The 26,219-nt window shown below is 36.5% G+C and overlaps 1 protein-coding gene across 3 annotated transcripts in view; it reads right to left on the reverse strand.

Annotated features, from left to right (window-relative positions):
• Positions 1–19,611, reverse strand: part of LOC134537803 (ral guanine nucleotide dissociation stimulator-like 1) — a 227,102-nt gene extending 207,491 nt beyond the window's left edge. Inside the window, exon 1 of one of the 3 annotated variants that reach the window (XM_063378618.1) lies at positions 19,116–19,611. In XM_063378618.1, coding sequence (XP_063234688.1) covers positions 19,116–19,139 — 24 coding nt within the window. In that variant the 5' untranslated portion in view covers positions 19,140–19,611. The remainder of the gene's footprint in view (positions 1–19,115) is intronic. The other 2 variants (XM_063378617.1, XM_063378616.1) reach the window with 2 other exon arrangements.
• Between the last annotated feature and the right edge of the window lie 6,608 nt (positions 19,612–26,219).

A 26,219-nucleotide genomic window follows, 5' to 3' on the forward strand; every position in this document is an offset into this window, starting at 1 on the left:
CAATTTTCAATTCAAAAGATTTTTATTTTTCATTGACACAATTTTTACATTTTCATGACGTGGTGCTTCAGATCTAACGGTCGCGGGTTCGAATCCACCTTGAACCAAATATTTTCTATTGCGAAATTTTTTTTTCTATTGTGGAAATTTTTTAAAGTCCTATTATAAGGACTAACATGAAGCAATTATACAATATCAGTAGCCTTTATCGAAAAAATATAAAATATGGCAACTACAAAGGTGCCAACTATCGCCCGCTAAACCTTTCTCAGGTTGTATCTGGCTGTAATTTTTTCGTTGTCAAGTTGCAAAGAAATGGTATGATCGCAAAGGTTTTGTTTACAAATTTAAGCGAACGATCATTACTATGGGAGTGGCGCCTCTCCCTTTACTTACTCTATGGTCTAGACGCTGATGTGCAAAATCAATCGCAGCTGTACTAAGACTAGTGCTATTGGCGTGTCACAATCCTTAATCTGCAGTGTGTGCATGTACTCTCTCTTTCCAATGCACGATTTCGGGCATTAGCGCCACTGGCCTTGTTTCGGTGTGCTCTGTTGCCAGATATACACACCATAGAGCACATAGGTTTTAGACACAACTTTATAATTGGATGTGAAACGTATTTTATAAAGGGAAATTTGGAAGAATAATAATAAAAATACGTGTTATTGTTGTATTTCATCAAGAGCATCATCTGATAACAATCAATGTTTATTTATAAGAAGACGTAACTGAAAGACGCTATCTTGGTTCAAATTGTTTTTGTCAACAATTTTTTTCATATAATATTTTTAAAATATTGGCTCCGTTTGACCATAGCACATAATTAAATGGAATGCCATATTCTTAAAACTGATCAACTGCAACAAATATTAAAACCTTTAATATTAATAATATACAAACTAAGATTTTTAATGCTGAAAAAAACTGGTAGTATCAATCTGTAGGGACAGGCATTTTTCGCGAAAAGATCTGAACACTTATTAGACTGCAACAAGGTGTACCCACACCTGTGGTTCCTTCCTTGTGATTGGCAACCGTCTGCGAGAGAAGTCGTTGCCTTATTTGACCGGGCCACTCAGGACGGGTTTACTTCCGCACTGAATCACTGTGATTGATGTTGTTACAAACGATATGTACCTGGGAGAAACTCGCCCATTCACGAAACACAGACGATGCTATAGTGTTTTTATTTTCATCTAGTCTCAAAATCTTTTCGCGAAATCTGCTTGCCCCTATCAATCTGGCAATAGAGTGCGCCATTCAATATGTATTGCAAACTAAGCGTAAAGCACACTATAGAAGTTGGTATAATAGCTTGAAAGGAACTCATTTGGAAGAGCCGTAGAACTGCCATCATGAAAGAGTATTATCGAACAAAGATAACAACAGAGACCCGGTAATTTAGTGACTGTGGGGACCCAGAAAGTTAGCGAATTCGTTTTGGCGTCATGCAAACATTCAAAGCCTTACGTTTGCTCTACCAACTTTTTGCTTTTCCATTGGCTGAGAGAGAACTTTTTTTTTTGTTCGTGTTAATCGCCACTACCTGATTCGCCTACTCTCCCAGCTGAACATCGTTGGCTCACGGTCGCAGAGGGGCGTGTCCAAGAACTGCGGTCCAATCATGGACACAGTGCAAGAGTATGAAGGTTTGCATTCTAGCTTGCGACCACATGGATACGAGCATGTTCCGTGTCTCTAAGAATTAGAGTTAAACTTCATTACAACATTTTTTTTTTTTTTGCTATCCAGGGTCACTCTCATTTTGACTTCAATTATTAACATAACAAAGATTCCTTACTTCTTACCTACATACACAGTAGGCCTAATAATAATAATCATATAATAACTCAAATGTATTTATCCCCTTTTAGCAAAAACCACACAGTTTTCATTTAAATTTGGTATCATTATACAAATATGTTTTATTATTGAGTTAAAAACAGTTTGAATTACAAAGTAGTTTTTTATTGAATTTTTTTATATAATTATTACTGAATATTTATCTGCTTGTATGTTTGTTCGAGTATCGCGAAAAAACTACTACGCAGATTTTGATGAACCTTTTTGTGTTTAAAAGTAGATGATCAGAATTAATAACTGGTATATATTTTATCTCGCTACGATAACGGTAGCCGGAGAAAAAAAAATAAAACCACATTTTTTTCACAGCCAAGTGCAACCAATATAAGGAGAGCTCCCATTCCTACCAACACCCACTTCTACCAACAATACTATGTACCACATACGGTGTACATAATATTATTTATTTATTCTACAATCAATAAATATACTTTTTTATATATGATAAAGAAAAAGAAAAATCACCGTGCGATTAATCGCACGGGGACACACACTAGTTTACTTCATTCAAATAAATAAATAAATAAATAAATAAATATATATATAAGTAGGGCCATGCATTTTTCGCGAAAACATTCCGAGAGTAGCTGGAAGTTGAAACACTGTAGCATCGTCTGTGTTTCGTGATTAGGTGAGTTTCTTTCAGGTACGTGTCGACTGTTGCAACACCAATCACAGTCATTATGTGCGGAAGATAACGCGTCCTGAGTGGCTCGGTCAAATAAGGCAACGACTTCCCTCGCAGACGGCCGCCAATCACAAGGAAGGAACCGCTGGTGCGGGTATGGCTAGTTGCAGTCTAACTGGAGTTCAGATCTTTTCGCGAAAAATGCCTGCCCCTATATATATATATATATATATATAAGACATATAAGCCAATACACAACAGTTCTATGCTATCAACACATGCAACCTAGTGGCATATATATATATGTTTATATATATATATATATATATATATATATATATCTGCCAACAAACATTTTTCACATCTTTTAGGAAAGTTCGTTCGTGCACTGGGGGTTTAGTTTTACGATAAATTTAAACACCACAAAAAAAAATGGTTTTGCTTAAGAAAATAAAGTTTTTGCTATCTAAACATCTTAGCTCTCGGTATACGGCAGAGATTAGGGATATATATATATATATAGGTGTATATATAATCATAAGGTCCGATTCTAGACAAAGGGGGTTAAGTAAAAAGGAGAGGGGGATTTCAGTGGACTACAAGTATCAACATGACTTCCGTTTGTTTACAATATATCAACTGTGCCTGTATTGGAGGTTAAATTGGAGAAAAATATCAACTCATATCATTACATTTGTAGTGTTATGAAGATTCGTTTTGGACTTTTAGTTTACCTATATAAACATATTAACAAGTAATATTTTAATCTAATTTTCTTCCGTACAGCTTAACTACAGTCGTTAGAAAATGCAGGCTAAAAAAGGCGATAAAAATTTAACCGACGTCCGCCATATTGGTATGGGAAAATCAGAAAAAAATTAATTGGGAAAGAGGGGGGGGGGGGCGATATCACATCTGACGACTTATGCTCCATTTGTATCCATTCGTAATATCTAGTCTCTAGCATCTGGTTGGAGTAATTTCGTGAAAATGGCGCGGAAATGTGGGACAACGGTGCTGCGTCTGCGAAGAAAAGATGGCGGACGCACTTGTAGCAACTAAACCCGTATATTGTTACTTTGGTAAATATTAGGGGACATACCAATCGTATTGGTAGGCCAAATGAAACTTTATGATAGTTAAACTACCCTGGAATATCTTTGGTATACTAAAATAGCCATAGTAAAAAGTAATCCCAAGTTTTAAGTGACCTAAAAATAACTGGCTTTACGTTATTGTAATACATATTCTCCTTATTGTTTCACAAAAGGTTTTGGTAGCATAATGGTAATGTGTGCGCTACGTAAGCGTGAGGTTCGTGATTCAAATCCCGTTTAAAAAATAAAATTTGTGTACTTTTTAATAACAATATAATAATATTATATATTAATGATGTTGAATCAGCTCAATAAGGTTATGGTTTGTTTGTATGAAGTAATTACAGACGGATTTCAGTCGTTTAAGCAAAATCAAATATATAAACATATACTAAGTGTTATGTGTTTTAGAATGTTTATGGTTAACATTTTAGAGTGGAAAATTTATAGTATTAACTGTTTAATGAATTTTAACCATACGGGCAGTATTTTAATATAATATCCGGGATTTATAGGATTGAAACTATTAGTTTTAAAAAGACTTCAAAGATAACACCACGTTCGTAACGCACTTAGCCCACGCTTAGTTTGCAGTACAGAGTCAATTGTCCCACTGTTGCCAGATTGATAGTACGTCTTGTTAACACTAAATCTCTTATTTATAGGGGCCAGGTACTTTCCACAAAATAAAATTCAGACAAGCCAACGTTGTAGCATTGTTTGTGTTCCCGATTGGTTGGGTTTTTTTCAGGCCATGTTACTGTCAGCTCACCAATTCACTGCAGAAGCAAACGCGTCCTGAATGGCCTGGTCAGATAGGGCAATGTCATCTCAATCAAAGAAGGTCGCCAATCACAATGGGACAACCTTACTGCAATTTAATGAGCGAACAGATTTATTTCGAAAAAATACATGCCCCTACTTATGCCGTACACCATCGCTGGTTACATTAAGTTTTAATTTTTTTTTTCATTTTATTATTATTTTTATTTTTCTAAGCTTATAAAAAATTGTATATTGAAATTATTATTACAATTGTAGTCATCCTGAATAAAAAATTTATAATCCAATGTAATAAAAAATATATAAATCCAATGTCCTGATGTTTGTTTCCAGTGAACTCTTCACCAAGTCAACCGATTTCGATGAAAATTAGCATTTATGTGTAATTTTTTCCAACTTGAGAAATAGGATAGTTTTTATTTCGATTAATGGTCTTAAAAATTTATAATTAATAATAAATAAAAAATAACCGATCGCCATGGGTAAACAAAAATGTATAGGTCATCAACATACAAACAGTAATTGTGTGACATTTCTCTATGTCCAACACACTGTCATATAGCGCTATCCAGTTTGCTTTACCTCACAGACAATAAAGCTCCATGTGTTTAGCCCGGGCAACGCCGGCTACTGCAGCTAGTCCAATGTAAATATATATATATATATATATATATATATATATATATATATATATTTCACAGGAGTAACTATTTGTAGCAGTCGGTGACTATCAAAAATAACATATTACATTAAATTATGTGCAATGCTCAAACAGAAGCAGAAATAATTAGTAATAAATATTACAAAATTTTTTCTCCCAACACCGTTAGAAACCAAGTTGGCGTCTTTCAGTTTTCTCCTTAGAAGTAAAAATTTAATATTATCAGATTGATGCTATTGATGAAATACAAGTAAATGTGTGTAGGTGTGTGTATGTATTCGATGCGAACAAGATCAGGGTGTCCACGCAAATCTATGAATAAAAATTTCACTGAATTTTCCCTGACTTTCCCCGACAGAAATGTGAAAATACTCTACTAAATATTTTAAAATAATTTAACGGTTCCTATTTTTTTTTTAATTTTCTGAGAGAAAAAAACCAGCTTAAGGGGCCCGCCTCGTCAGGGGTGTATGTGTGTTAGTGAGGCGGGATGATAAGCGCGACGCTCGCTGGTGCTTCCAGCGCGGTATAGCCTCTAAGCGCAAGTCTCTGAACTGGCGCGCATTCGTCTCGTCGTCACAGGATAACTGTGATATTTGAGCGGTGACCGTAACATTATATGGCGGAGAAATAAAGATAAAGGTGTTATGCAAGCCCCTTAAGTGCTTTCAAGAATCTGTACTAATTGTTTTATGCCTAAAAATTACTCTGAAAACACGCGTTTTAGGCATTTTAACGCTTCTAAAAATACAGTTTAAAAACTTAATCCGAAATTAAAAGTACTTTTCGGCCCTCAGCGAACTCTTAAATGCTATTCGTAAATAGGCCCCACTCGGATATCTTGAGTAGTTTTGAAATCGCGTTGTTTTTCCTGAAGCTCTGCACACCGTATGTGTGCCCATGTAGGCGGGGCCCTTAAGGGGCCCGCCTACATGCAGTGCAAAGTGAGCTGCAGAGGTTTAACAATCAGTTGTTTTTATCGAAACTATATGACATGCGATTACCGATTTCGGATATAAAAGAGATTAAGGTACCGGGCATGATCCTAAAGTTGTTTAAGATGTCTCAGACATATAGTCGATTAGTAAATGCATGCTGAATAAGCCTAATTAGCGTATTTTCAGAGGCACGCCAAGCTCACAGTTTTCATTACTATTGCGTAAAACCACTTTTGGATCGTGCACCAATCCTTTCTCTTTCGCTGCGTATATAATTTGCACTAGGTCACAACGGAAAATTTTGAGAAAAACCGTGATTTCTACGACGTGTGCTGCGCGAATGTTCTTCCCGGTATGTGGCGCCGCCACGGCCGCTTGACCTTGGATGACGAGTCAGGATGAAGGGGGGTCTCCGCGCTGCCTTTCTTCCTGTCCTCTTTCAGTTGTGCTTCGCTTGCCCGGACTGAATACTCACCCCGGCTAGGGCGGGCCTGTGGACACCAGACCGGGCTGAGTACACGCGTATTCCACAGTTAGTTGTGTTGAGGCCGAACGACATTAGAATTCAGCGTGACTGCAGGCGGGGTCATAAGGCAAGGTTACGACAGAATGCACCTCGGAAGAAGAACAAAACCATTAAAGGAAGTAAACGCCAAATCGTTGGGCATAAGTAATATTTCATTATACAAGTGATATATTCAAATCGATTTTATATGGCTTTGTTAGTTACGTATTTATTAATTTTATTTTATATGTGGCCATTAATATTTTTAATGGTATAAATTTATATGCAATCAACACTTTTAACCAAAATATGCATTTAACCATTTTAAAAACGCCAAGTTGAAATAAAGAATTTCACGTAACATTTAAAAAAGTATTTTTTTTAACTTCAATTGTGAATGAACGTAAGAATAAGAAGAGCCTTTTTTTTTTGGAGGGGGGGGGGGGGTTCTTATTTGGTAAGCAGAATTTGGTGCCCAAAGCAATTAGCTACAAACTGTTCGGTGTGTGCAAACATGCATAAATATTGCAGTATTTCAGACAGTGTAAGTTTAATTTGGACATAGAAGCTTGTCATTATAGTCACAATTTAAACAAATAGTATTTTGCCGGCTGTCCATGGCTGACTGTGATAGTTTGTAGTGGGAACACCTCTACACATTTGAAAATATTTATACAGAAAACAAGAATAATAAGTCATAAATAGCATTTGTTGCATGTTATTAATGGCCGTACGATTAGTACACACTTCTATGTTTTTTTCCGGTGATTCAAACCATAAACGTCGGAGTCTAGCAACATACGTGCGGTTCTGGAAGTTGGAAGTGTATGCGTTCGGAGACGTACACGTGTCAATCTCGCTAAGCTCAGACTCACAGTTGACAAACGGAACTCCGTGAGAGCGGTTCAAAAAAAGTATCATATTGCATTATCGCCGCTGCTAATTGTAAAACCTTGACGAATTCCACAGGTTACTAAGAGACGTGTAATGTGTAGCCGCCGCTAAAATAAGAAAAAAACGACGCTGTGTTTATACTAATATCTCGTGTCACTTAAACCTCTCTGTGCGCTGGCGTGTTACGCATTGCGGAAAAAAGTTATCGTCTGTGCACATACCGTTCCACTCGTCTCACGTCACATTCTCATCAAGCACCCGAGCCCGGCAGTCGGACTGCATGCCTGACATTATAGCCCGCAGAATAAAAACATTTGGATATAAATGTTCAATTTTTAGTTTCTTTTGCTTACGAAGAGGCGACGCCGGACGTTTCGGCATCTAGGACCTTATTCACAATGCGCAGTCCGCAGTTTGACAACTTGCAACCGGCAGGCGGCAGTCGGAGATAAACTGTTCCACAGACAGCAGTCCAGCAGTCGCCAGTCGAGCAGTGGGATATCATCTAACTTCATTTCGGACTGCCAGACCGTCCCGGAGCAATGGCATACAAGAGATCCCACGCGGAATGACTGAAGAGTTTTAACATCAGCCGTCGTGTTTAAAATCTGCATGGATGCAACTGACAAAGTATTTTATAAAATTGACAAAGCTATATTCTGGCTGCAGGCACGGCGGCTCAAACAGAATGGATAAGTTGTTTCTGGTTGAGGCAAACGAATGGTGTTTAACCATTCAAAAACATGGCATATGAACATCCGAGGCCAAACATCCTGATGCCATTAAGACCAGGTGACATCAGGATGAAAGAAGAAAAGTTAGTGCTCCTGGAATACCCTCACGGGTTCAGTCCTAGGAGGTGGAGGTGGTGAGGCTAGGCCGGGCTTCGGCCCGAAACAACTTGCCAGACCGCCAGCTGCCAAAATATTTTCACCTATCAGAAAATCTTTCGCGATGATGTGGTTTAATCAAATACTCCCTTGGTCATGTTATGTAATTTTGACTGGCGACTCCGGACTGCTGACTATGAACTACGTGTTGCCTACCGATGCTACGCTAACTGCAATCCTAAATTTTGCTTTGGAATTATACAAAAAAACATTTACCACCTAAAACCCTGCAATGAAAATATTTAGCAAATATCTCAAATTTTAAAATTGATTTTTTTATGTTACCTTCTTTAATATCGATATTAATGATAATACCAATTTTAAAGCTTTAATAAAACCGGCCCGTTGTCGTATATCAGGTTTTTTCTATTTACGAAATTCATGAACACTGTCGTTTTTACATGTTTTATGTATAACGTATTCTATATAACTAATATTAAACAATCGAAGGATTATCAGCATTTGTTGTGAAACTTTCCTATAATGTAATAATAACACGTGTAGGGCCTATTGACGAAACAATCGTTCGTTAAATTTTTGTAATACGTATATATGTAAATTTGAGGCAACATTCCTTTTAAACTTGCTGTGCTTATTCAAAGGAAACGTGCAATTAAAAATAATGCATCATTAGAAATGAAATTATTTTAGGAATGTGTATCTGATGAAAGACGATCCAAGGATGAATCTTTCGCACACACTGTATGCTGATGTAGAATGTAACGCCGACCCTAGTTGTTTCATGGTACGGAAAACTTAAAATTTTGTAATGAAAATTTTTGAACTGTAAATGGACCTTTCTTTTCCATCTACAACGACGCGTCTTCACAAAAAAAAAAAATATTTTTGTCAAAAATATTTAGTTAATATTTTTTCCTTAAAATATTCTCATCAATACTAATATTATAAATGCGAAAGTAACTCTGTCTGTCTGTCTGTCTGTCTGTCTGTTTGTTTGTTACCTTTTCCCGGCTGAACGGCTGAACGGATCGTAATGAAATTTGGCAAGGAGATAGATTATATCCTGGGGATGGACATAGGCTATATTTTGTCCAAAAAAAAAAAAAAAAAAAAATTAAACGTGTTAAAAAAATATATCTTAATTTTATGTAATGTGTGTCATAGATATACAAACTGTTAGTGTCATTCCTCTATGCCTGCCGTGCAATAGCTTTCAAGCCATTACGTTACGTTTTTCTATTGTAAGGAACTAAGTAGAGAGTAAGAAAAAAATAAAGATCTTGACAGTTTGTAGTGTCACCATATTTGTTTCAATTTTCAATACCGTTTTTGTATATTACAATTTAAATTGCACAAAAAAATCATGTTTCATAAACACATAAATAGTGAGTGTGTGTCATTTCTCTATGTCCACGAGGTCTTGCCGCGTCAATTTTCTCCTTCGGGCGAACCCGTCCGCTTAGTTAAATAAACAGCTTTTATCGTTGAATGATTTCATGATTTATTTCATTAAAATCTGCTCTCATAAAAAAGTAAGTTTTATAGTCATTCAATATGTATCTCTTTCTCTCTCTCTCTCTCTCTCTCTCTCTCTCTCTCTCTCTCTCTCTCTCTCTCTCTCTCTCTCTCTGAAGATCAATCTATGAATCGTTACACATTTATTTCCTTTATTTTTTTTATTTTGATTTGATACAATATGATTTCACTAAAAATCTATTTCTACCCCTTCCTATTTTCATTTCCACATTACGAAGTTTCACTTCTTCCGCGCGGAGGGACTCCACGCAATATTTTTGCATGCAATTAAAAACTATTTTTTAATGATGCCAAAGAAGTATAACTTCTCATGCGCGTACCTAAGTACACGCACCCATTTATTAAATTTAATTTCTTCTATATTTTTTCTCCCTACCTAGGGCACTCATAATTCTTTTAAATTTCACGTGTATGTTTTCAATGTCATTCGAGTTGTACAATTTTTTTTGTCAAATTGATCATTATTTATACTTTGTTTTATTTTGGAAACATACGTATTTTAGGTATTATGACAAATAAAAAAAAATAATTACACTAATATTCTTAGGTTTTTATTGTGTGGATAGGTTGAAGTTTAATATTAAGTAGGTATATAAATTCGTAAACTTATAAATTTCTTCGAAATTTATTCATAGGTTGGTAGGGCCTACTAATATTTATATTTGTATAGTTTGAAGTTTAATATTATGTATGTACGTAAATTCTTAAACATAGAGTTATTTATTAATTTATTTAGAAAATTATTAATAGGTAGGTAATAAGTTTTTCTATTTGTCAATATTGTTATTATGGTAGATAGGAGTACAGTAAATGCCTACATTCTTATATTCCTTTATATCTCTTTCGTTTTGGAGTGTTCCCGAGCCATTCGGGGTCCTCAACATCACCCCCCCCCCCCCCCCCCAGGTGGTTAAAGCCCCAAAATTTCGAAAGTTTAAATTTTTTAAAAAATCTTTTTTTTTTTTTTTAGATTTTAAGTGTTTTCGAGTCATTCAGGGTCCTCGAACACCCCCCCCCCCCTCTAGGAAAAAGCCCCAAAATTTCGATAATTTTAGGAATTTCAAATATCTATTCTTTCGAGATGGAGTGCTTCGAAACATTCGAGGTCTTGAACCTCCACCCACCCCCCCCCCCCCACCTCTCTCCCTTCCACAAAAGTGAAAGCCACAAAATTTCGAAAAATTGGAGGAAATTGTATTAAAATTAAGTCATTACGAACTAAAGTGTCCGGGGCATGGTGGAACTTTTACCCAAAGTCGACTTCCCACCCAATTTTGAGGGAGGGGGGGGGGGATGCAAAACCCCAAAATTTCGAAATATTTCTTAAATTTAAGAATACTTTTTTACTATTTGGAGTGTTTCCAAGCCATTCGGGGTCCTCAAACTACCCTCCCCCCACAAGGAGTCAAAGACCCAATAATTAAAAAATTTCGGAAAATTTCCAAAAGCCTATTCTCTTTCGATTTGGAGTGTTTACGAGCCATTCGTGGTCCTCAACAACACACCCACCCCCCTCAGGGGTCAAAACCCCAAAATTTAAAAAAATTCAAATATCATTCTCTTTCGATTTTTATTGTTTCTCAGCCATTCAGGGTCCTCAAAATCACCACTCCCCCTCTGGGGACAAAGCCCCAAAATTTCGAAAATTTCAGGAATTTCAAATATCATTTCTTTCGAGATGGAGTGTTCCAAACCATTCGAGGTCCTGAACATCCACTTTCCGCAAAAGTGAAAGCCCTAAAATTTCGAAATATAAGAATATATATAATTGGATGTTGGCATGTATGACGTCGATAAACTCTTACACCGTTTGACCGATCGCCATGAAATTTGGCACATCGAAGTGTTTTTATCATGAAGAAGGTTTTTATGCTATCCATTTTTTTTTGTAACTCGCCGCTAGATGGCGCTGTAGCGCATCAACTTCTAAACCTTTCAACCGATCGCCATGGGTAAACAGAAAATCATAGGTCACAGATACACAAACAGTAATTATGTATCATTTCTTAATGTCCAACACACTGGACATATCGCTATCCATTTTGCTGTATCTCGCGGACAATATATCACCCGGTGTTCAGCCCGGGCAAAGCCGGGTACTGCAGCTAGTAAATATATAACCCTTATAATATCGTCGAATTGCATTCTTATTTCCATTATTTTTTTCACTTATTGTGACATAGTAGGCTATTCAAAAAATATGACGAAGTTGCATACAAATATATCGGGGCTCCTTGCGCTGCCTAATGTTTCAAAATGCTCTCGCTGAAAATAATATAATGACTTCATCTAACTTAAGAGCATTTATTCAACTTCTAAAAATCGTAAAAATCGTACTTTATTCATAAGAAAATAAACATTAATGTTTATATTTAAAAAAATGTATTTCACTGGGTGCTTCATTCTGTATATTATTTTTGTTTTTATCTTCTGCCAGCCATTTTACAAAACAGATAATGCGCGTTAGATATTTTGACCTTGAGTGCTTTGCCCTGTGTCGTGCATCTCTGCGCCCGGCGAGCCGAGCCAGTCGCTCGGGGAGAGTGTTTATTAGGCTAACGCTATGTCACGTAAGTTAATACTGTGAAATGTTTTGTAATTTAGATTCTGAATTATTATTTTATTGTTTCCAAGTAAATCTGTCTATATGCCGAGTTTGATGTGCTCTTAATAATTAGGTACAGGCTGAGAATCTCGAACTATGCTATCTTACACCTCTGTCGTGAGGCACCTCTATCAAGAAGTGTGTGACTGAGTGGTATGTTTTGTGATCGAGTTGTAATTTTTGATGTTTAACATCTTGGCTCTCTGTATAAATGGATTGTCCGCAACCGAAATTGCTTTACATATTGTTACAGTAAAAAACTATGCCTGTAAGTACCATGAAGAAATTCAGTCAGTGTATGTTGGAGGATTGCGTAAGCAAGTAACTTTGCATACAGCAATATTGAACTACTTTAATTCTGAATAGGAAAAGCTTAAGTAAGTTTTAATATGACAGTGACACACAAGTTCCTTTCCTTTTGATTCGGGCTAAAGCATACGAAATAATTACAATTTATCTAGCGTAACCACATATTATATTTGTCGTTGTAGCAGTTAGAACCATACAGAAATGGGACCTGTAGAGTGTCAAATATGTAGTAAACAACAAAACAATACTGCCACATACATTATGAAACATAAATTTGGGCAAAGCATGAATCATAAAAATGAGATATGCCATGACTGATTTCCTACTGTTTATGACGTAAATTAGAGGTGTAGTAAATCTAAGTGAGTGATACTTTGGTCTAAATTTGGTAGATTTAAATTTAATTTGAACTTATTGTACTGTAAGGTCCCTTGTTTAAAATCACTGGTTTTTAACCAACTCCACAGTTGTACAATACATGTGAAAAAAAAATTAACAATAAGAAATCTAGTTTTATATGCACACACACTTTATATGTATATATGTAAATGCATACACATATTTACATATCAAATGTATATATATACATTTATGATTGCGACCACTACGATGCCCATTCCCTTAGCAGTTTCCATAAAAATTTTCTGTTAGCGCGCCTGCTCCCGTGTGGGTAGCATTTCAGCAACCTTTCAAGGGGTTTGTAACTGGGAATAAAGGTTTTCATACCGAAAATATTAGCTAAAACCGTACTAGAACGTGTTCGATTTTTTCTGCTTTACCCACGAGCCAATGTTGCCAAGATGATTGACCCGCGTGTAAGAACATAAACCTGTATATATTAACTTATGCAAACATTAGGAAACGTATTAGTTTCCCAAATTAAATTTTATGGTATTGGAGTATTCTGAAATATATTTGGTAAACTAAAATAGTTACAGCATTGCTCTACTGATAATACATAATCTCCTACAAAAGTTCCCATTGACTTTGTTGTGCGTCTATAAAGCGCGCTATTTTTCAACTTAGGTAATGGAATATAATTTTTTTTCGATAAAATATTACTGATTCAAAAAATATGCTTACAGCAAATACCTACTAAAACATTTTATTTGTTTATCCTATTGTTATAATAACATTAAATTTATAGCTTAGTCATTTGGTTTGATTGTTTAATACAAGTAGTTTTAACAAATAATTAATTATCTAAATTTATTAGGAAATTATTCTCCATATATTATTACTGAATAAACTTAGCAAATCATAGAAACCCCACACCTGTTAGTCTAAACGAAAATGCGATGGTTTTCCTTCACTTCAGATTTCAGTTTACTATGCGAACTACTACATTAAACTGAGCGTGTTTATTTGTCTCACTTGTTAACGAAAATTGTTAATTACAATTTATTTTAAGTAGTAGAATAAGTTAGTAACCAATCAGTATGTACGTACGTATAAAATATGTGAATCGGGACCATTTGGAATTAGTACAATACAAATAGCACATTTAATATTGTGAATTAGTTGAATGAGCTGTCTTATTTATGTTATCTTATGAATATATAATAAATAAACTACATTTGAGCAAACTTCATTAATTTTACAATTGCTCGGTTTTTTTTTAATACCGCACAAATTTGTTTTATTTTTTGCAAGTGAAGTCAGGAAGATTAAATACCAAGTTCATCCACCAGGTTACATTATTTTTAAATACACCGTGAGATTTTTTATATATTTTCAGTAATTGGTTGAATGGACAATAACATGTCTATCCTAGCCCAAAAAGCATGATTTGTCGGCAAATGCGTTGTTAGGTTTTCTGTTAGTATTCTAGGTATCGTGTGAATGGAGTAACTAATTATTTCTTCTCTTCTGCTAGATAAACTTTTGCTCATTTTTATCCCCATGGGTATAATTGAAGGTATAGCATAAATTTGGCAGCTGTGTAATGGGCTTAATTTAAATGAAGAATATGCGGTCCTAACCTTCACAAACAATAACTGGAGGATTAAATTCTGAAGTGTAAGAAGTTGAAACGCCAACGTACGAAACATATGTTCCAGATTAGGTTATCAACTAAATTAAAAAAAAATATGCTTTCTTCAAAGTCATTTAAAAACCAATTCCAAAAATTCTTTTTCATCAGAAATTATGTTTACCTTTTTTACTTGCACATACTCCCCTTTAGAACAAGGTTTTTTTTAAACCGATATAAGTTAAATCTACGCTAAAGTTTAATGACAGGAAAATGTATTAAACTGGGCATGTTTATTGGTTCAAGCAGAGCTAGAAAATTTTATCATTCAGTTACCAGTAATTTAATAGGTCTGTACTTTTAGGTAATGTTATATCGATCTTAAAAATTGCAAGACTTGTGTTTCTATAATAAGCAGATAGAGCATTATAATTTGGGAAACTGTTGGCGTAATATAGGCTTATACTGTGCGTCTTGTACGGGATAGCCTAGCGTGTGGATTATTCAGGACACAAATATGCATTGCTGTGGACAGGGAAGCGAGCGGTCGCCAGCTACACGTTCCTTATCACCACGGCCTGCTATCATTCTCTCATTCTCTGCGTCTGTCTTTTCCCCTCCTCCCGCGTTGCGTTCAAGGTCGCGTCAAGGAAGAAGGGAAGAGGAAGGTGGCCGGAGCTGTGTCCCCCCCACTCCCCAGCTGCCCTCCTCCGTGCTCAGTGTTTCTTCGACTCGCCACCCTGCTTGGAGGAAAAACTACAACTCTTGAGCCCGAGCGGTGAAAAAATCGGCCACGAGGCGGGCCCCTTAACAGCATCCCCATAAATGCTGTAGTAGTTCTCTCTGCACTTTCTTTATTTCAAACAGAAATTTGCTTCTCCATTTCAATGAGTATGACTATGCACTAAAACACCGTCTGGGAAAGGGGGGGGGAGGGGATATATATATTTTTTTCATAGTTTGGTTGATGGCAAACTAGAGTAAAACATCTTAATCTTCAAATTATCATCACCGACGAATTTCCACGTCTTTTACAGGATTTAAAGTCAATTCATTGACTTCCGCTGACCCAGTGGCGGATCCAGAGGTTCACCTCACTCTAGGATTTCAGAATAGCCAGAGAAAAAAAAATGTCTTAAAATTACTAAATTTGTATTTAATTAATCTACTCACACTACACATAACATCCAACTTCCAGATCTTATGATTCTACGAGAAATTCATTAATTATGTTAAAATATTTTATTGGTTTCAGAAACAATCATTTTTGTCGGCAATATTAATGTAGCAGACAACTGTTTCTTCGGGGGCGGGGGGGGGGGGGGGTGGCACTTGCCCCTGTTGCCTCCCCCCCCCCCCCCCCCCTTGGATCCGCCACTGCGTTGACCACTCACAACCTCCCTGATTCTGCCCGAGCTTCCAGAATGTGGAAAGAGCCTCGGCAGACGGGAAAGTTCAGCAGCCCCGCAGCACACAGAAGTAAAAGCACTCACTGTTTCCCGCATGCGACGAGAGAAAGCCCGGCCATGCTGCGACGCCGACAAAATCGCATTCGTCCCACATTTCCGGTCCGCTGTCGTCGCCGCGGAGCTGGAACTTGGAACGCGAAAAGACGCGATGCGACAGAAAGAGTCTAAAAAAATCCTATGCATCCTACGGTTCGCCACGTTCTGTAATCCGGTACCGATCGAGCCGCTGGCGTTCAGAAATTTTATTTTTTTCCTGGCGGATTTCGATTACTGCGCTGGCGACGTTTGTAGTTCGCTCAGGGTTTATTGTTACCGGCGGATTTCATTTTATTTACAGCGTATCCTGTTTTCCAACGGGTTATATATAACTCACATTTCTCATTTTAAGTGTTCTCGTTCAAACTATATTAATAGAGACCTGTACAATTCGCGGATTCATTTCGCGATAGGATAGAGTCCAAATACTTTTGACATTATTTTGCTTCAGTGATTGGGCTACAGTTTATCTGAAGGAAAAATCTTTAACAGAAGAATTAGCGAATCACGATCATTCCAGTCAACAGGTGTTACGAGTCGGTAACCAATCAGCAGATGTAATTTGCACGAGTGCATAGAGGATCATGGAGTCTATCCTTGAGGGATTTGAAATCGCGAATTTTACAGGTCTCTATATATTAAGGACACCGTCTGCCTGGGCACACATATGGTGCGCAGAGCTTCAGGTAAAACATGAGATTTGAAAACCACTCAAGATATCCGAGAGGTATCTGATTACGAAAAACATTGAAGAATACCTTGAGGGTGGATGGGTAATTCTGGTTCCGTATTTCGTTTTAAAACCGTATTTTTAAAAGAGTGAGGTATGAAAAACCCGGTACAGATTCTTTCAAGCTCTCAAGGGCCTTGAACTACACATTTATCTTTATTTGTCCGAAATATGTTACGGTCACCGCTCAAATCGCATAGTTGCCCTATGCGCACGACGAGAAGATTGTGTGCCTTGCGCTTAGAAGCGATACCGCGCTTGAAGAACCAGCGAACGTCGCGCTTATCATCCCGATTCATTAACACAAACACCTCTAACTAGGCGGACCTCATAACTTCAATAAACCAGCAAAATCGCTACTCCGGCATGGACATTATCAGAAACTTTGTGCTGACCATTCACTGCATCGCATCGCAATGAACATGAGGATTTTTTTTTTTTACCACGAGACAAGCACAAACAACTAAATAGACTGTTGCTTGGCATTAAATTCGCGCTAAATATACGACAGCCATCAATGTTTACAAAATGGTTTTAATAACAGGTTTTTTTTATTAAAAAAAATTGTTTAGCCTAGTCAAAATGTAATATTCATTCGGGAATCTTCGGTAAAATAATCATTTTACATTAAAATATTAAAACATTTCACAAAATAATTTAGTAAACATAATCTCAAAAATACACGAGCAATAATTGTATTACCAAAGCACCATTGAAAAACTAAATTCCAACACTACTTTCAGAAATTTCGCAATGGAAATACGTAACAAAACATTTATTTTTATTGGTAATTTTGTCGCATCGATAAATTTTGTGTGTGAAACATAAATGTGACAAGGAAATTATTTTATTCGCGTCGCGCTGCGCTGTTTTGATTCCAGCATGATATATTGGCGTCCGGGGTTTGATTCCATGGAAGACACTGCTATAGTCTGTCTCGCGAATAAATTGCAGAACTGAGTAGATGACAACCACTGTTTTCAGATTAATACTACCCCGCTTGTTAACATTAAAAAGAATGTTTTATTATGCCATCTTGAATTATAATAAGTTTCAATATTTTTAACTTTAGTAATTGTTGATTTTTCTTAAACCATCAATAAATTAGTGTATGAATAGTATAATTAGTTGTGGATATTCTGAGAATATAAATAATTCAATGCTTAACACCAAATATTATTTTCCAGGGAAAACTATTTGTAGCAGTTTGTCACTATTAATAATAAGTACTTAATTCAATAAAATTATGTGCTATGCTCGAAAGAGCCAAAATTGTTCAAATTACAAATTTATTGACACAAAACCGACTACTTAGAAATAAAAAAATGAAAATAATATGATGCTCTTGAAATACTACAGGAACATTTATTTCCAAAATTCTAATTCCAAATTTTACGATGTTTCAGATACATTTTAAAAAATGTAGTGTGAGTACATCATAAATAAGCTTCATTTAAAAAAAAATGATTTCTAACCCATAAAATACATAATCAGAGGTATAAAAATTTGTAATTTTACCCTAATGACACGCCAAAGAAAGACATAAGATGTAATTGTCTATTGATGACAAATGATGACTGAAAGACTAAAAATATCAGAGTTGCAAATGCCGCCGTGACTGCGATTTTAGGTATTAAAGCGGAATATATTTAATAAAAAATATTTATAATGAAAATAACATTGGAAGTTTGTAATTTCTGCATGGCGCCTACATTCAAGCATAAAAAAAATACACATGAGAGAGAGAAAACTACAGAGATTGCGTGCGTGACCTGGGATTCTGAAAACGTGTTCGCGCTGGGTACCGTTACTTTTAGCTGTTGACCCTTGTGTGCTGTCCTGCCCCCTCTCGGAGAAACCCACACGCCACACGGACAAGGCATTGGGATTGGACACACAGACGGGGCTGGCAACTTACTGCGCCTCTCACCGGAGCGGGCGGCAGCACTGGCGTTTAAAATACCAACACGTTCGTTCGTTTATAAAAACTTACATGCAACTGCCACATTGTTTTGAGCATATACGTACTTAAGTATTACAGAGCACGGGGTTAGGCTGAAAAATTCAAAACCAACACGACACGTAAGTTTCAAATCATACCAAAAGGAATGTAAATATTTATTTTCAGTTGGCACTACAAAAAGAAAACAGTTGTTGCTGTAAAAAAAAAAAGCATGCACAATCATCAGATATCTGCTTATCTGGTGCAAAAAGAAACGAGAAAACACTCACCAGACAATCTGCATCTGAGCTCATGCTTCCAGCGACATGATTTCAACTCGACGAACCTCCTACACTTCGCATGCGGCGTGAGTAGGCCTAATTCAATCCGATGCATTCCGACATTTCGAAACTTTTCACAAGAGAGAATTTCTTTCCTCACACCGGGCCAGGACACGAACCCTGCCAAAATAATCCACTGCGCACGATTTAACCTGCATCCTTTCCACTTATACCTGGCTTTATGTAGTATGAAACTGTGGAATTCAAACACGCGGTAGAAGCTTCCTGTCAGGTAGTGGCTTTTACTCCAAAGTGTGACGAAACGCACAGAACACTTCACAAGCCAGTAATGTCTTTTTTGCGAAACATACGTCTTCACACGTCCACAGCCCACTTCTCTAACCTGAGTTTCCGATAAACAACAGAATCAAAGTAACTCGTCTGTCGCACAACCAAAGCAGAAAGCAAGTTTACTTCCCTCCTACTGACGTGACAACTTTCTCTCTAGCGCACAGTGTCGACCTCTGTGTGCGGAAGACCGAACTACGTGCACTTCAGACCGGAGGCTTTTTTCAAATATGACGCGCCGGTGAATCAATTTTTTACTGTCTTTGATTACTGTTTAACGTTTCTCATTCGATTTCGCGCGTTTAACTTCTTAACCGAAAATAGGAGACAGAAAAATGCCCGCACAATTATGTCACCTGATATTTGACGACAAAAATTATATAAATAATTACCTCAAAATTTCAAACAAGAGAAAATTAGATAAATATGATAGTGATTGTAATGATTTCAATGTTTTAATTTATTAAAGAATGTGCTAAAGTAAATTATATTACAGCTTGTGTTTCCATCAAACACATGTCGCACATTTTATTTTCATCATAAATAATTTTACATGTAATTCTATGCAGTTGTTATCAAATAAATAAGTTTATATTCTAATGCATATTTTAATACATTACTTTTATGTTGTGTTGTATTTATAACCTGTGTAACCATTTCACACTCGCTGATGTGGCTATCTTTATTCTTGTTTCATCTGTTTGAAACAGCCCAGAACCATTATAAACCAAACAATTTTTTACTTCTTGAAATCATTTTGAACTATTTACTTATTGCTCGCTACATGGTAATATATTTTATAAGAAATATAAGTATGAGATTAATTAGTATTACATTGACTATTTCTAAGTATTATCCAAAAAATTAATAATACAAACTGCTTGTATATTTTCATGAGCGTTGGGTGAACTTCATAAATCTCTATGTAACTTTTTGAATACTGATAATCAAAGGATAAATCTAAAAAAAATCATATTATATTTTTACGAAAGCAACAAAGCAAGCAAGTTTATTTATAGAATTCTGATTCGCATATTACTGTATTAATATCATTTAAATTTTTCCATGTACATTCAATCACATTGCATAATTTTCATACTGTAACCAAGGTCTATGATTAGAAGCATGTATTTTTCGTGAAACAATCTGATCGTACATTATACTGCAATGACGTGAGCCCGCGCTTGTGATTGGCGGCCGTCTGCAAGAGAAGCCATTGCTGTATTTGGCCGGGCCATTCAGGAAAGCTTTTGTTTACGCACTGGATGGCTGTGCTTTGTGTGCTGACGGTAGACATTATCCTGAAACCAAACAAGGAACACAGACAATACTACAAAATTGTAACATACAACTGGTCCGGAAATCTTTTCGCGAAAAAAACATAACACCTAACATAAAAATTACATTTTTTGTGCTTTATATATATATATATATATATATATATATATAAAGCACAAAAAATGTAATTTTTATGTTAGGTGTTATGTTTTTTTCGCGAAAAGATTTCCGGACCAGTTGTATGTTACAATTTTGTAGTATTGTAGTATAGTAAACTTAATATATATATATAGTAAAAGTTAAATGAGTTGTTAAAGAATTAAAATAAAGCTAATTTCAATTGTTACAATAAAATGGAAATTCTTACATTTTTTTTAAATTAATAAATCAGGGATGCCCACAAGGGGGGGTAACGACGCAGACTGCGTCATTAAAATTTCAGGGGGGGGGGGGTTAAAAGACGAGAAAAATGTATATATTATTTACATAATTATAGCTTCTAATGTGAAAATACGTTTCTGGTGCTTTGATAATTGAAAGGGGTCTTGTAAATCAAATTGGCAACCCCGCACTTTCCTCAACAAAAGCAGTTATCTGTCGGTTCAGGATCGAAATATTACCTGATATGACCAAAATTATTATTAGAAAATCAGTTTAAATTAATGCAAAATGTGATAAAATATAATACTAAAAAAGTATAATATTATAAAATCATTGAGTAAATCATTGAGAAAATGGCATAAAAAATTTCGGGGGGGGGGGGGAGGCGCATCATTAGGTTAGGGGGGGGTGAGTCATAGTGTTTGGGGGGGGGGGGGTGGCACCTCTGAATAAATTAAAAATAACACATTGCGGTACCCGAACACATTTTATAAAGTCCCTCATATCAGTCATAAAAACTGCAAAGAAAAAATGGAAACACGTGAAAAACTTTATTTAAGGAACATAAACAATTCCAAATTATATAATGAATATTTAAATTAAGGAATTTCAAAATGTGAGCGAGTATTTTAGTACTCGCCAGTGATGTGTAAGCATCTAAACTCGGTAACGAGAAATTCATGTGTTCTAATTTGTTCATGTCGCAAATAAACATATAGTTTAAAACTCGTACATAAATTTAACGCAGTTTTCTTAAAAATAATACCGAGCGTGATATAAATAAATTGATAATTAAAACATTCACTATCAAATACCAAAATTTGTGGATGCTTATCACCTTTGTATATATATATATATATATATATATATATATATATATATATATATATATATATATATATTCAAAGTTATCACTAGGGGCATGCATATTTCGCGAAAAGATTCCGAGAATAGCTGAAAGTTAAAACACTGTTGCATCAGCTGTGTCTAGTGATTGGGTGGGTTTCTTTCAGGTCAATATCGATTCTTACAACACCAAACACAGCGATTCAGTGCGGAAGCAAACACGTCCTGAGTGTCTCGGTCAAACAAGGCAACGACTTCTCTCGAAGACGTCTGCCAATCACAAGGAAGAAACCGCTGGTGTGAGTATAACTTGTTTCAATCTAATAGGCGTTTAGATTTATTCGCGAAAAATGCCTGCCCCTACTTATCACACATATACGTTTTGCGCACCGCCATATCGAAAATTCGTAAATTTTTAGCTATTAATTCGGAAAAAAATCAAAAAATCAATTATTTAAACAATAATTGATTAAATCGATTTCCATTCTTGGTTTGACTCCTGGACAATTCAAAACCGTTAATATAATTAAAATTATCATTAAAGTGACTGGTTCAAAAAATAAAACAATATAATTACAAATAAAAAAATTGATTACCGGTACACAATTTCTACACAACTGCAAGTACAAAAAACAAACAAATTCTTACTTAGATTGCTTAAACAAATTCTGTTCAACAATTATTTCAACATTTAATTTTGTGCAGTTCAAGATACTGTATAGCTGTAAGCCACGATTTTCGAGGTTGATCAAAGAAATACTTAAAGATAATCTTACAAACCTAAATTTTGCGCTGATGTTTTGTAACCTGAGGTCTCACAAGTCGGGGGAAAACTTTTTTATGTAACTGTAATGTACAGCATTGTTTTCATTTGTCACAAGTAAGAAATCGAAATGATCTTTCATTTCTTATTTAGTTACACGAATCGGGCACACCATATTTTCCTCATTTAGCACATGCAAATTAACTGTCACTTCAAGATTGTTTTTCTCAAAAGGTTTTATCTGATGTAATGTTGGTGGATAGTCCAGACCACTGAAGTCGTAGGCCTACTTATTCTCCAAATCATAATACCTCTTATCAATACGATTTTGGTGACTTCCCTCGACAAATCTTGCCAAAATTCTCCATTTAAAGAAAGACTGGCCATTTAGATTCCGACAGTTAATTACTGCTCGTTTGTTGATGATCGACTCAGGCAAAGCAATAAATGATGATGCCTTATGGTTTTAAAGGCATACTAGCACCTGTTTGTATTCCTGCACACATATTATAGTGACTACCCAGGCTGTTACAATGTAAAAATACCTTATCACATTTGTCGCACTACATGGGTTGTCGCAACCGGGGGGGACCGGGGACGGGGACGGGGGGGGGGGGGGGGGTGACACGTCCCCCCCAATAATAAAAGTCTTCAATTTCGTCCCCTCCTATAATAATAGTGAATATAATCACTTTATTACTTATGTTTGTGTACATGTGCGAAATATTCTTAATACTACTGCGGCATTTAAGTATAACATTCAGGTTTCTCCTGATGTTTAAATTAATGATTTTGTGTGGATATAGCACCAGCAGATATGTTAACTGTGTTTTTACAAATTTGTTCTCTGAAAATATTTTTTACAAAAAAATAAACTATATATTGCAACCAACTATAATTAGAATATTTAGGAAAGAAAAATGCCTAAAAACCACCTATTTGCACCTTCAAATCCCAAATTTTCCCGGGGGAGGCCCCCCGCTTTTTTTTTTTTTTTTTCCAGGGGATGGATATTCCTCAACAACTAAATCAATTGAAGTCCCCCCCAAAAAATAAATCCTTTCGACGCCCATGGTCGCACATATGTTTTCCGAGGCAATTCCAGAAATATACTGCACGTTATGATGCCTCTTAATGTTATCATGGCATCCAAATTGTTTATTACACTTGTCTCACTGAAACAGTGTTCTTTGTTCATTATTTGAACATCTGTTTCTTTCATGTCTGCGAGCACTTGAAGTTGTGGTAAAATATGTACCACAGTACCTACACGGATGCGTCGAAAATGTCAACAAACGTCCGCTGCACATTGAAGTCTCCGAGGTTGGTAACGAAACTTCAACCATGGAAGTATCTGATGTCTCCTCTGCAGTTGGTGGCAGTGCTGCAACATTAGGTATACATGTTGATACCGTTGTCAACAGTATCTCCACTGTCGTCGGCGTTGCTGCCATCGAGGGCCCCGATTACGATGGTACACCTTCCATCGGGATCGCTGCAGCTGTTGGCTCTGCTGTAAATGAGGTCTGCATCACCGATAGTATGTACAACTTCTATCGAGGCCGTCGTTAAAGACGGTAAAGACACCATCGAGTTCACAAGAATTGAAGATTACGAGACTTATGCACCATACTAGTCAAACTAGACTATACATACTGCACCACAATCAGAGGTGGACTGAGGGTCCTGTCCCACAGCTGCTGGTATAGTACGTAATCAAAACATCTACTTTTTTAAATTTTTTTTAAAATTAGGTTAAAATGCGACTGGTCATCTTCTTCGACAATACTTTCGGCGACGACTGCTTCGGCGAGACATGGTCGACGACGTCTGCGACTCGGTGCTTGTTGGGACAGGGTCACTGACAGAGCTACAACGAGACGCCTGTCGTTTGGAAGTCTGTGTAGAGGCATCGCAGGTCGTGGCAGGTTGCAACAAGTCCAACGTCGGTGTTGTACGTGCAGACGAAGCGACTACTTCGATGCTGGCTGGAATGATCGTGTGCGGTCTCATGTATGGCACAGTTTCCAGGTTCGCAGCAATTTAACAGCTGTTGAGTCGGTTCGTAGGACACAGGAAAGTGTGAAAACCACCCTTCGCTGAGCATCTTAATCACAGGTTTCCGTATATGTATGTAGATACCCGGTATCTCAGTAGCTGTACTCGACACTACCGAAGCTAGGTCTTACGCTCACGTACACGTTAGCAGGATGAAACGATGACATCTTCTTGCAGGTCGGACGACAACTGAAGGCACGAACTGTTGCACGCCTTTTATTTATGCAGGCTCAGACAAGTCTATTCGCTCCCAGAGAACCATTTTTGCATTAGCTGAGAGTTTCTGCAGGCACATACTCGATCAAACTTGTCGTGTGGCTGATCGCCATAAAATGCACTAGGGAAGAACAACCGTAGTCAGCCTGCAGGTCTACAATTCCAACTGTTGCTTCACACAACTTTCTCAGCCATTTCTTCTGCTCAGGACCGTGACATAAATGATGCCACGTGGATTCTGCAGTAGCAAATCATCAAGAGTGTTTTTCACTTGATAGTACGGAAGTCTACCTTCATCCAACTCCAGGCCATGGTAGTATTTGCATAGCCATTCGTTTGAGAATTACTTTTTTCATCCAGTAGTTTCCAAGGATACGGAGGCCGGAAGGAGCGGGTTCGTGTCCTGCCATCATCCTAGTATGTATGTAACAGCAATTTCCTTGAGTACGAATCTGTTTTGGTTCTGGAAACCTTGCAGTTTGCAGTACCTACACCTTGATGCTAGCAATGCTCAGTCGTAACTAAATTAATCTAGAAAAACGCACCATTATTTATGACATAATTTTCACAAGATTGTCTCGGCTCTTGTACAGTGTAAGTTGATCGTGATGTAGCCTACCAGACAAAAAGCAAACGCGTTTGGTGGAATATTTCCGTTCGTCGATATCTAGACCCTACAGTCGATGCTGTTTGAATTTTCTCGATCATCCTATTTGAAAACATCAAAACCATTAACGGAGCCTTGTTCTTGAAACTGTCGGAACTAGTTTGGGCTACCTACTGTCCGCGACCACAGTACGCTTCCAAAAAGTCGGCTTACATTTGAATGCGAGAAGAAATATTGCGTATTGAATGTCTTTTGCCATCTTTATTATTATTATTTTTAACTAATGCATACCTTCTAAAATATATTTACACTTTCTCTCTTAATATTTTTTAATTATAGGACAAACCGTTACTGCAGGGGTTAAAAAAACCGGGGTTAAAACACAAAAATATTCACAACTTTCTTTCTATGTACACTATTAAATCTATTCTTAATTGCCGTGAACCTTCTCAATATGATCTAACACAATTGTCAAAAGTTATTTTTGGTACTTGCAAACAACTGAAAGAACTTGGGAAAAAAACGGAGTTTGAATACAGAAAACGTCATAACTTATTTACTATGAATTAGCAAATCCATTTTAATTTATAGTAAACCTTCTAAATATTCTCTAAAA

Source organism: Bacillus rossius, chromosome 12 (genome assembly GCF_032445375.1).
Source record: "Bacillus rossius redtenbacheri isolate Brsri chromosome 12, Brsri_v3, whole genome shotgun sequence".
Taxonomy (NCBI): Eukaryota; Metazoa; Arthropoda; class Insecta; order Phasmatodea; family Bacillidae; genus Bacillus; species Bacillus rossius.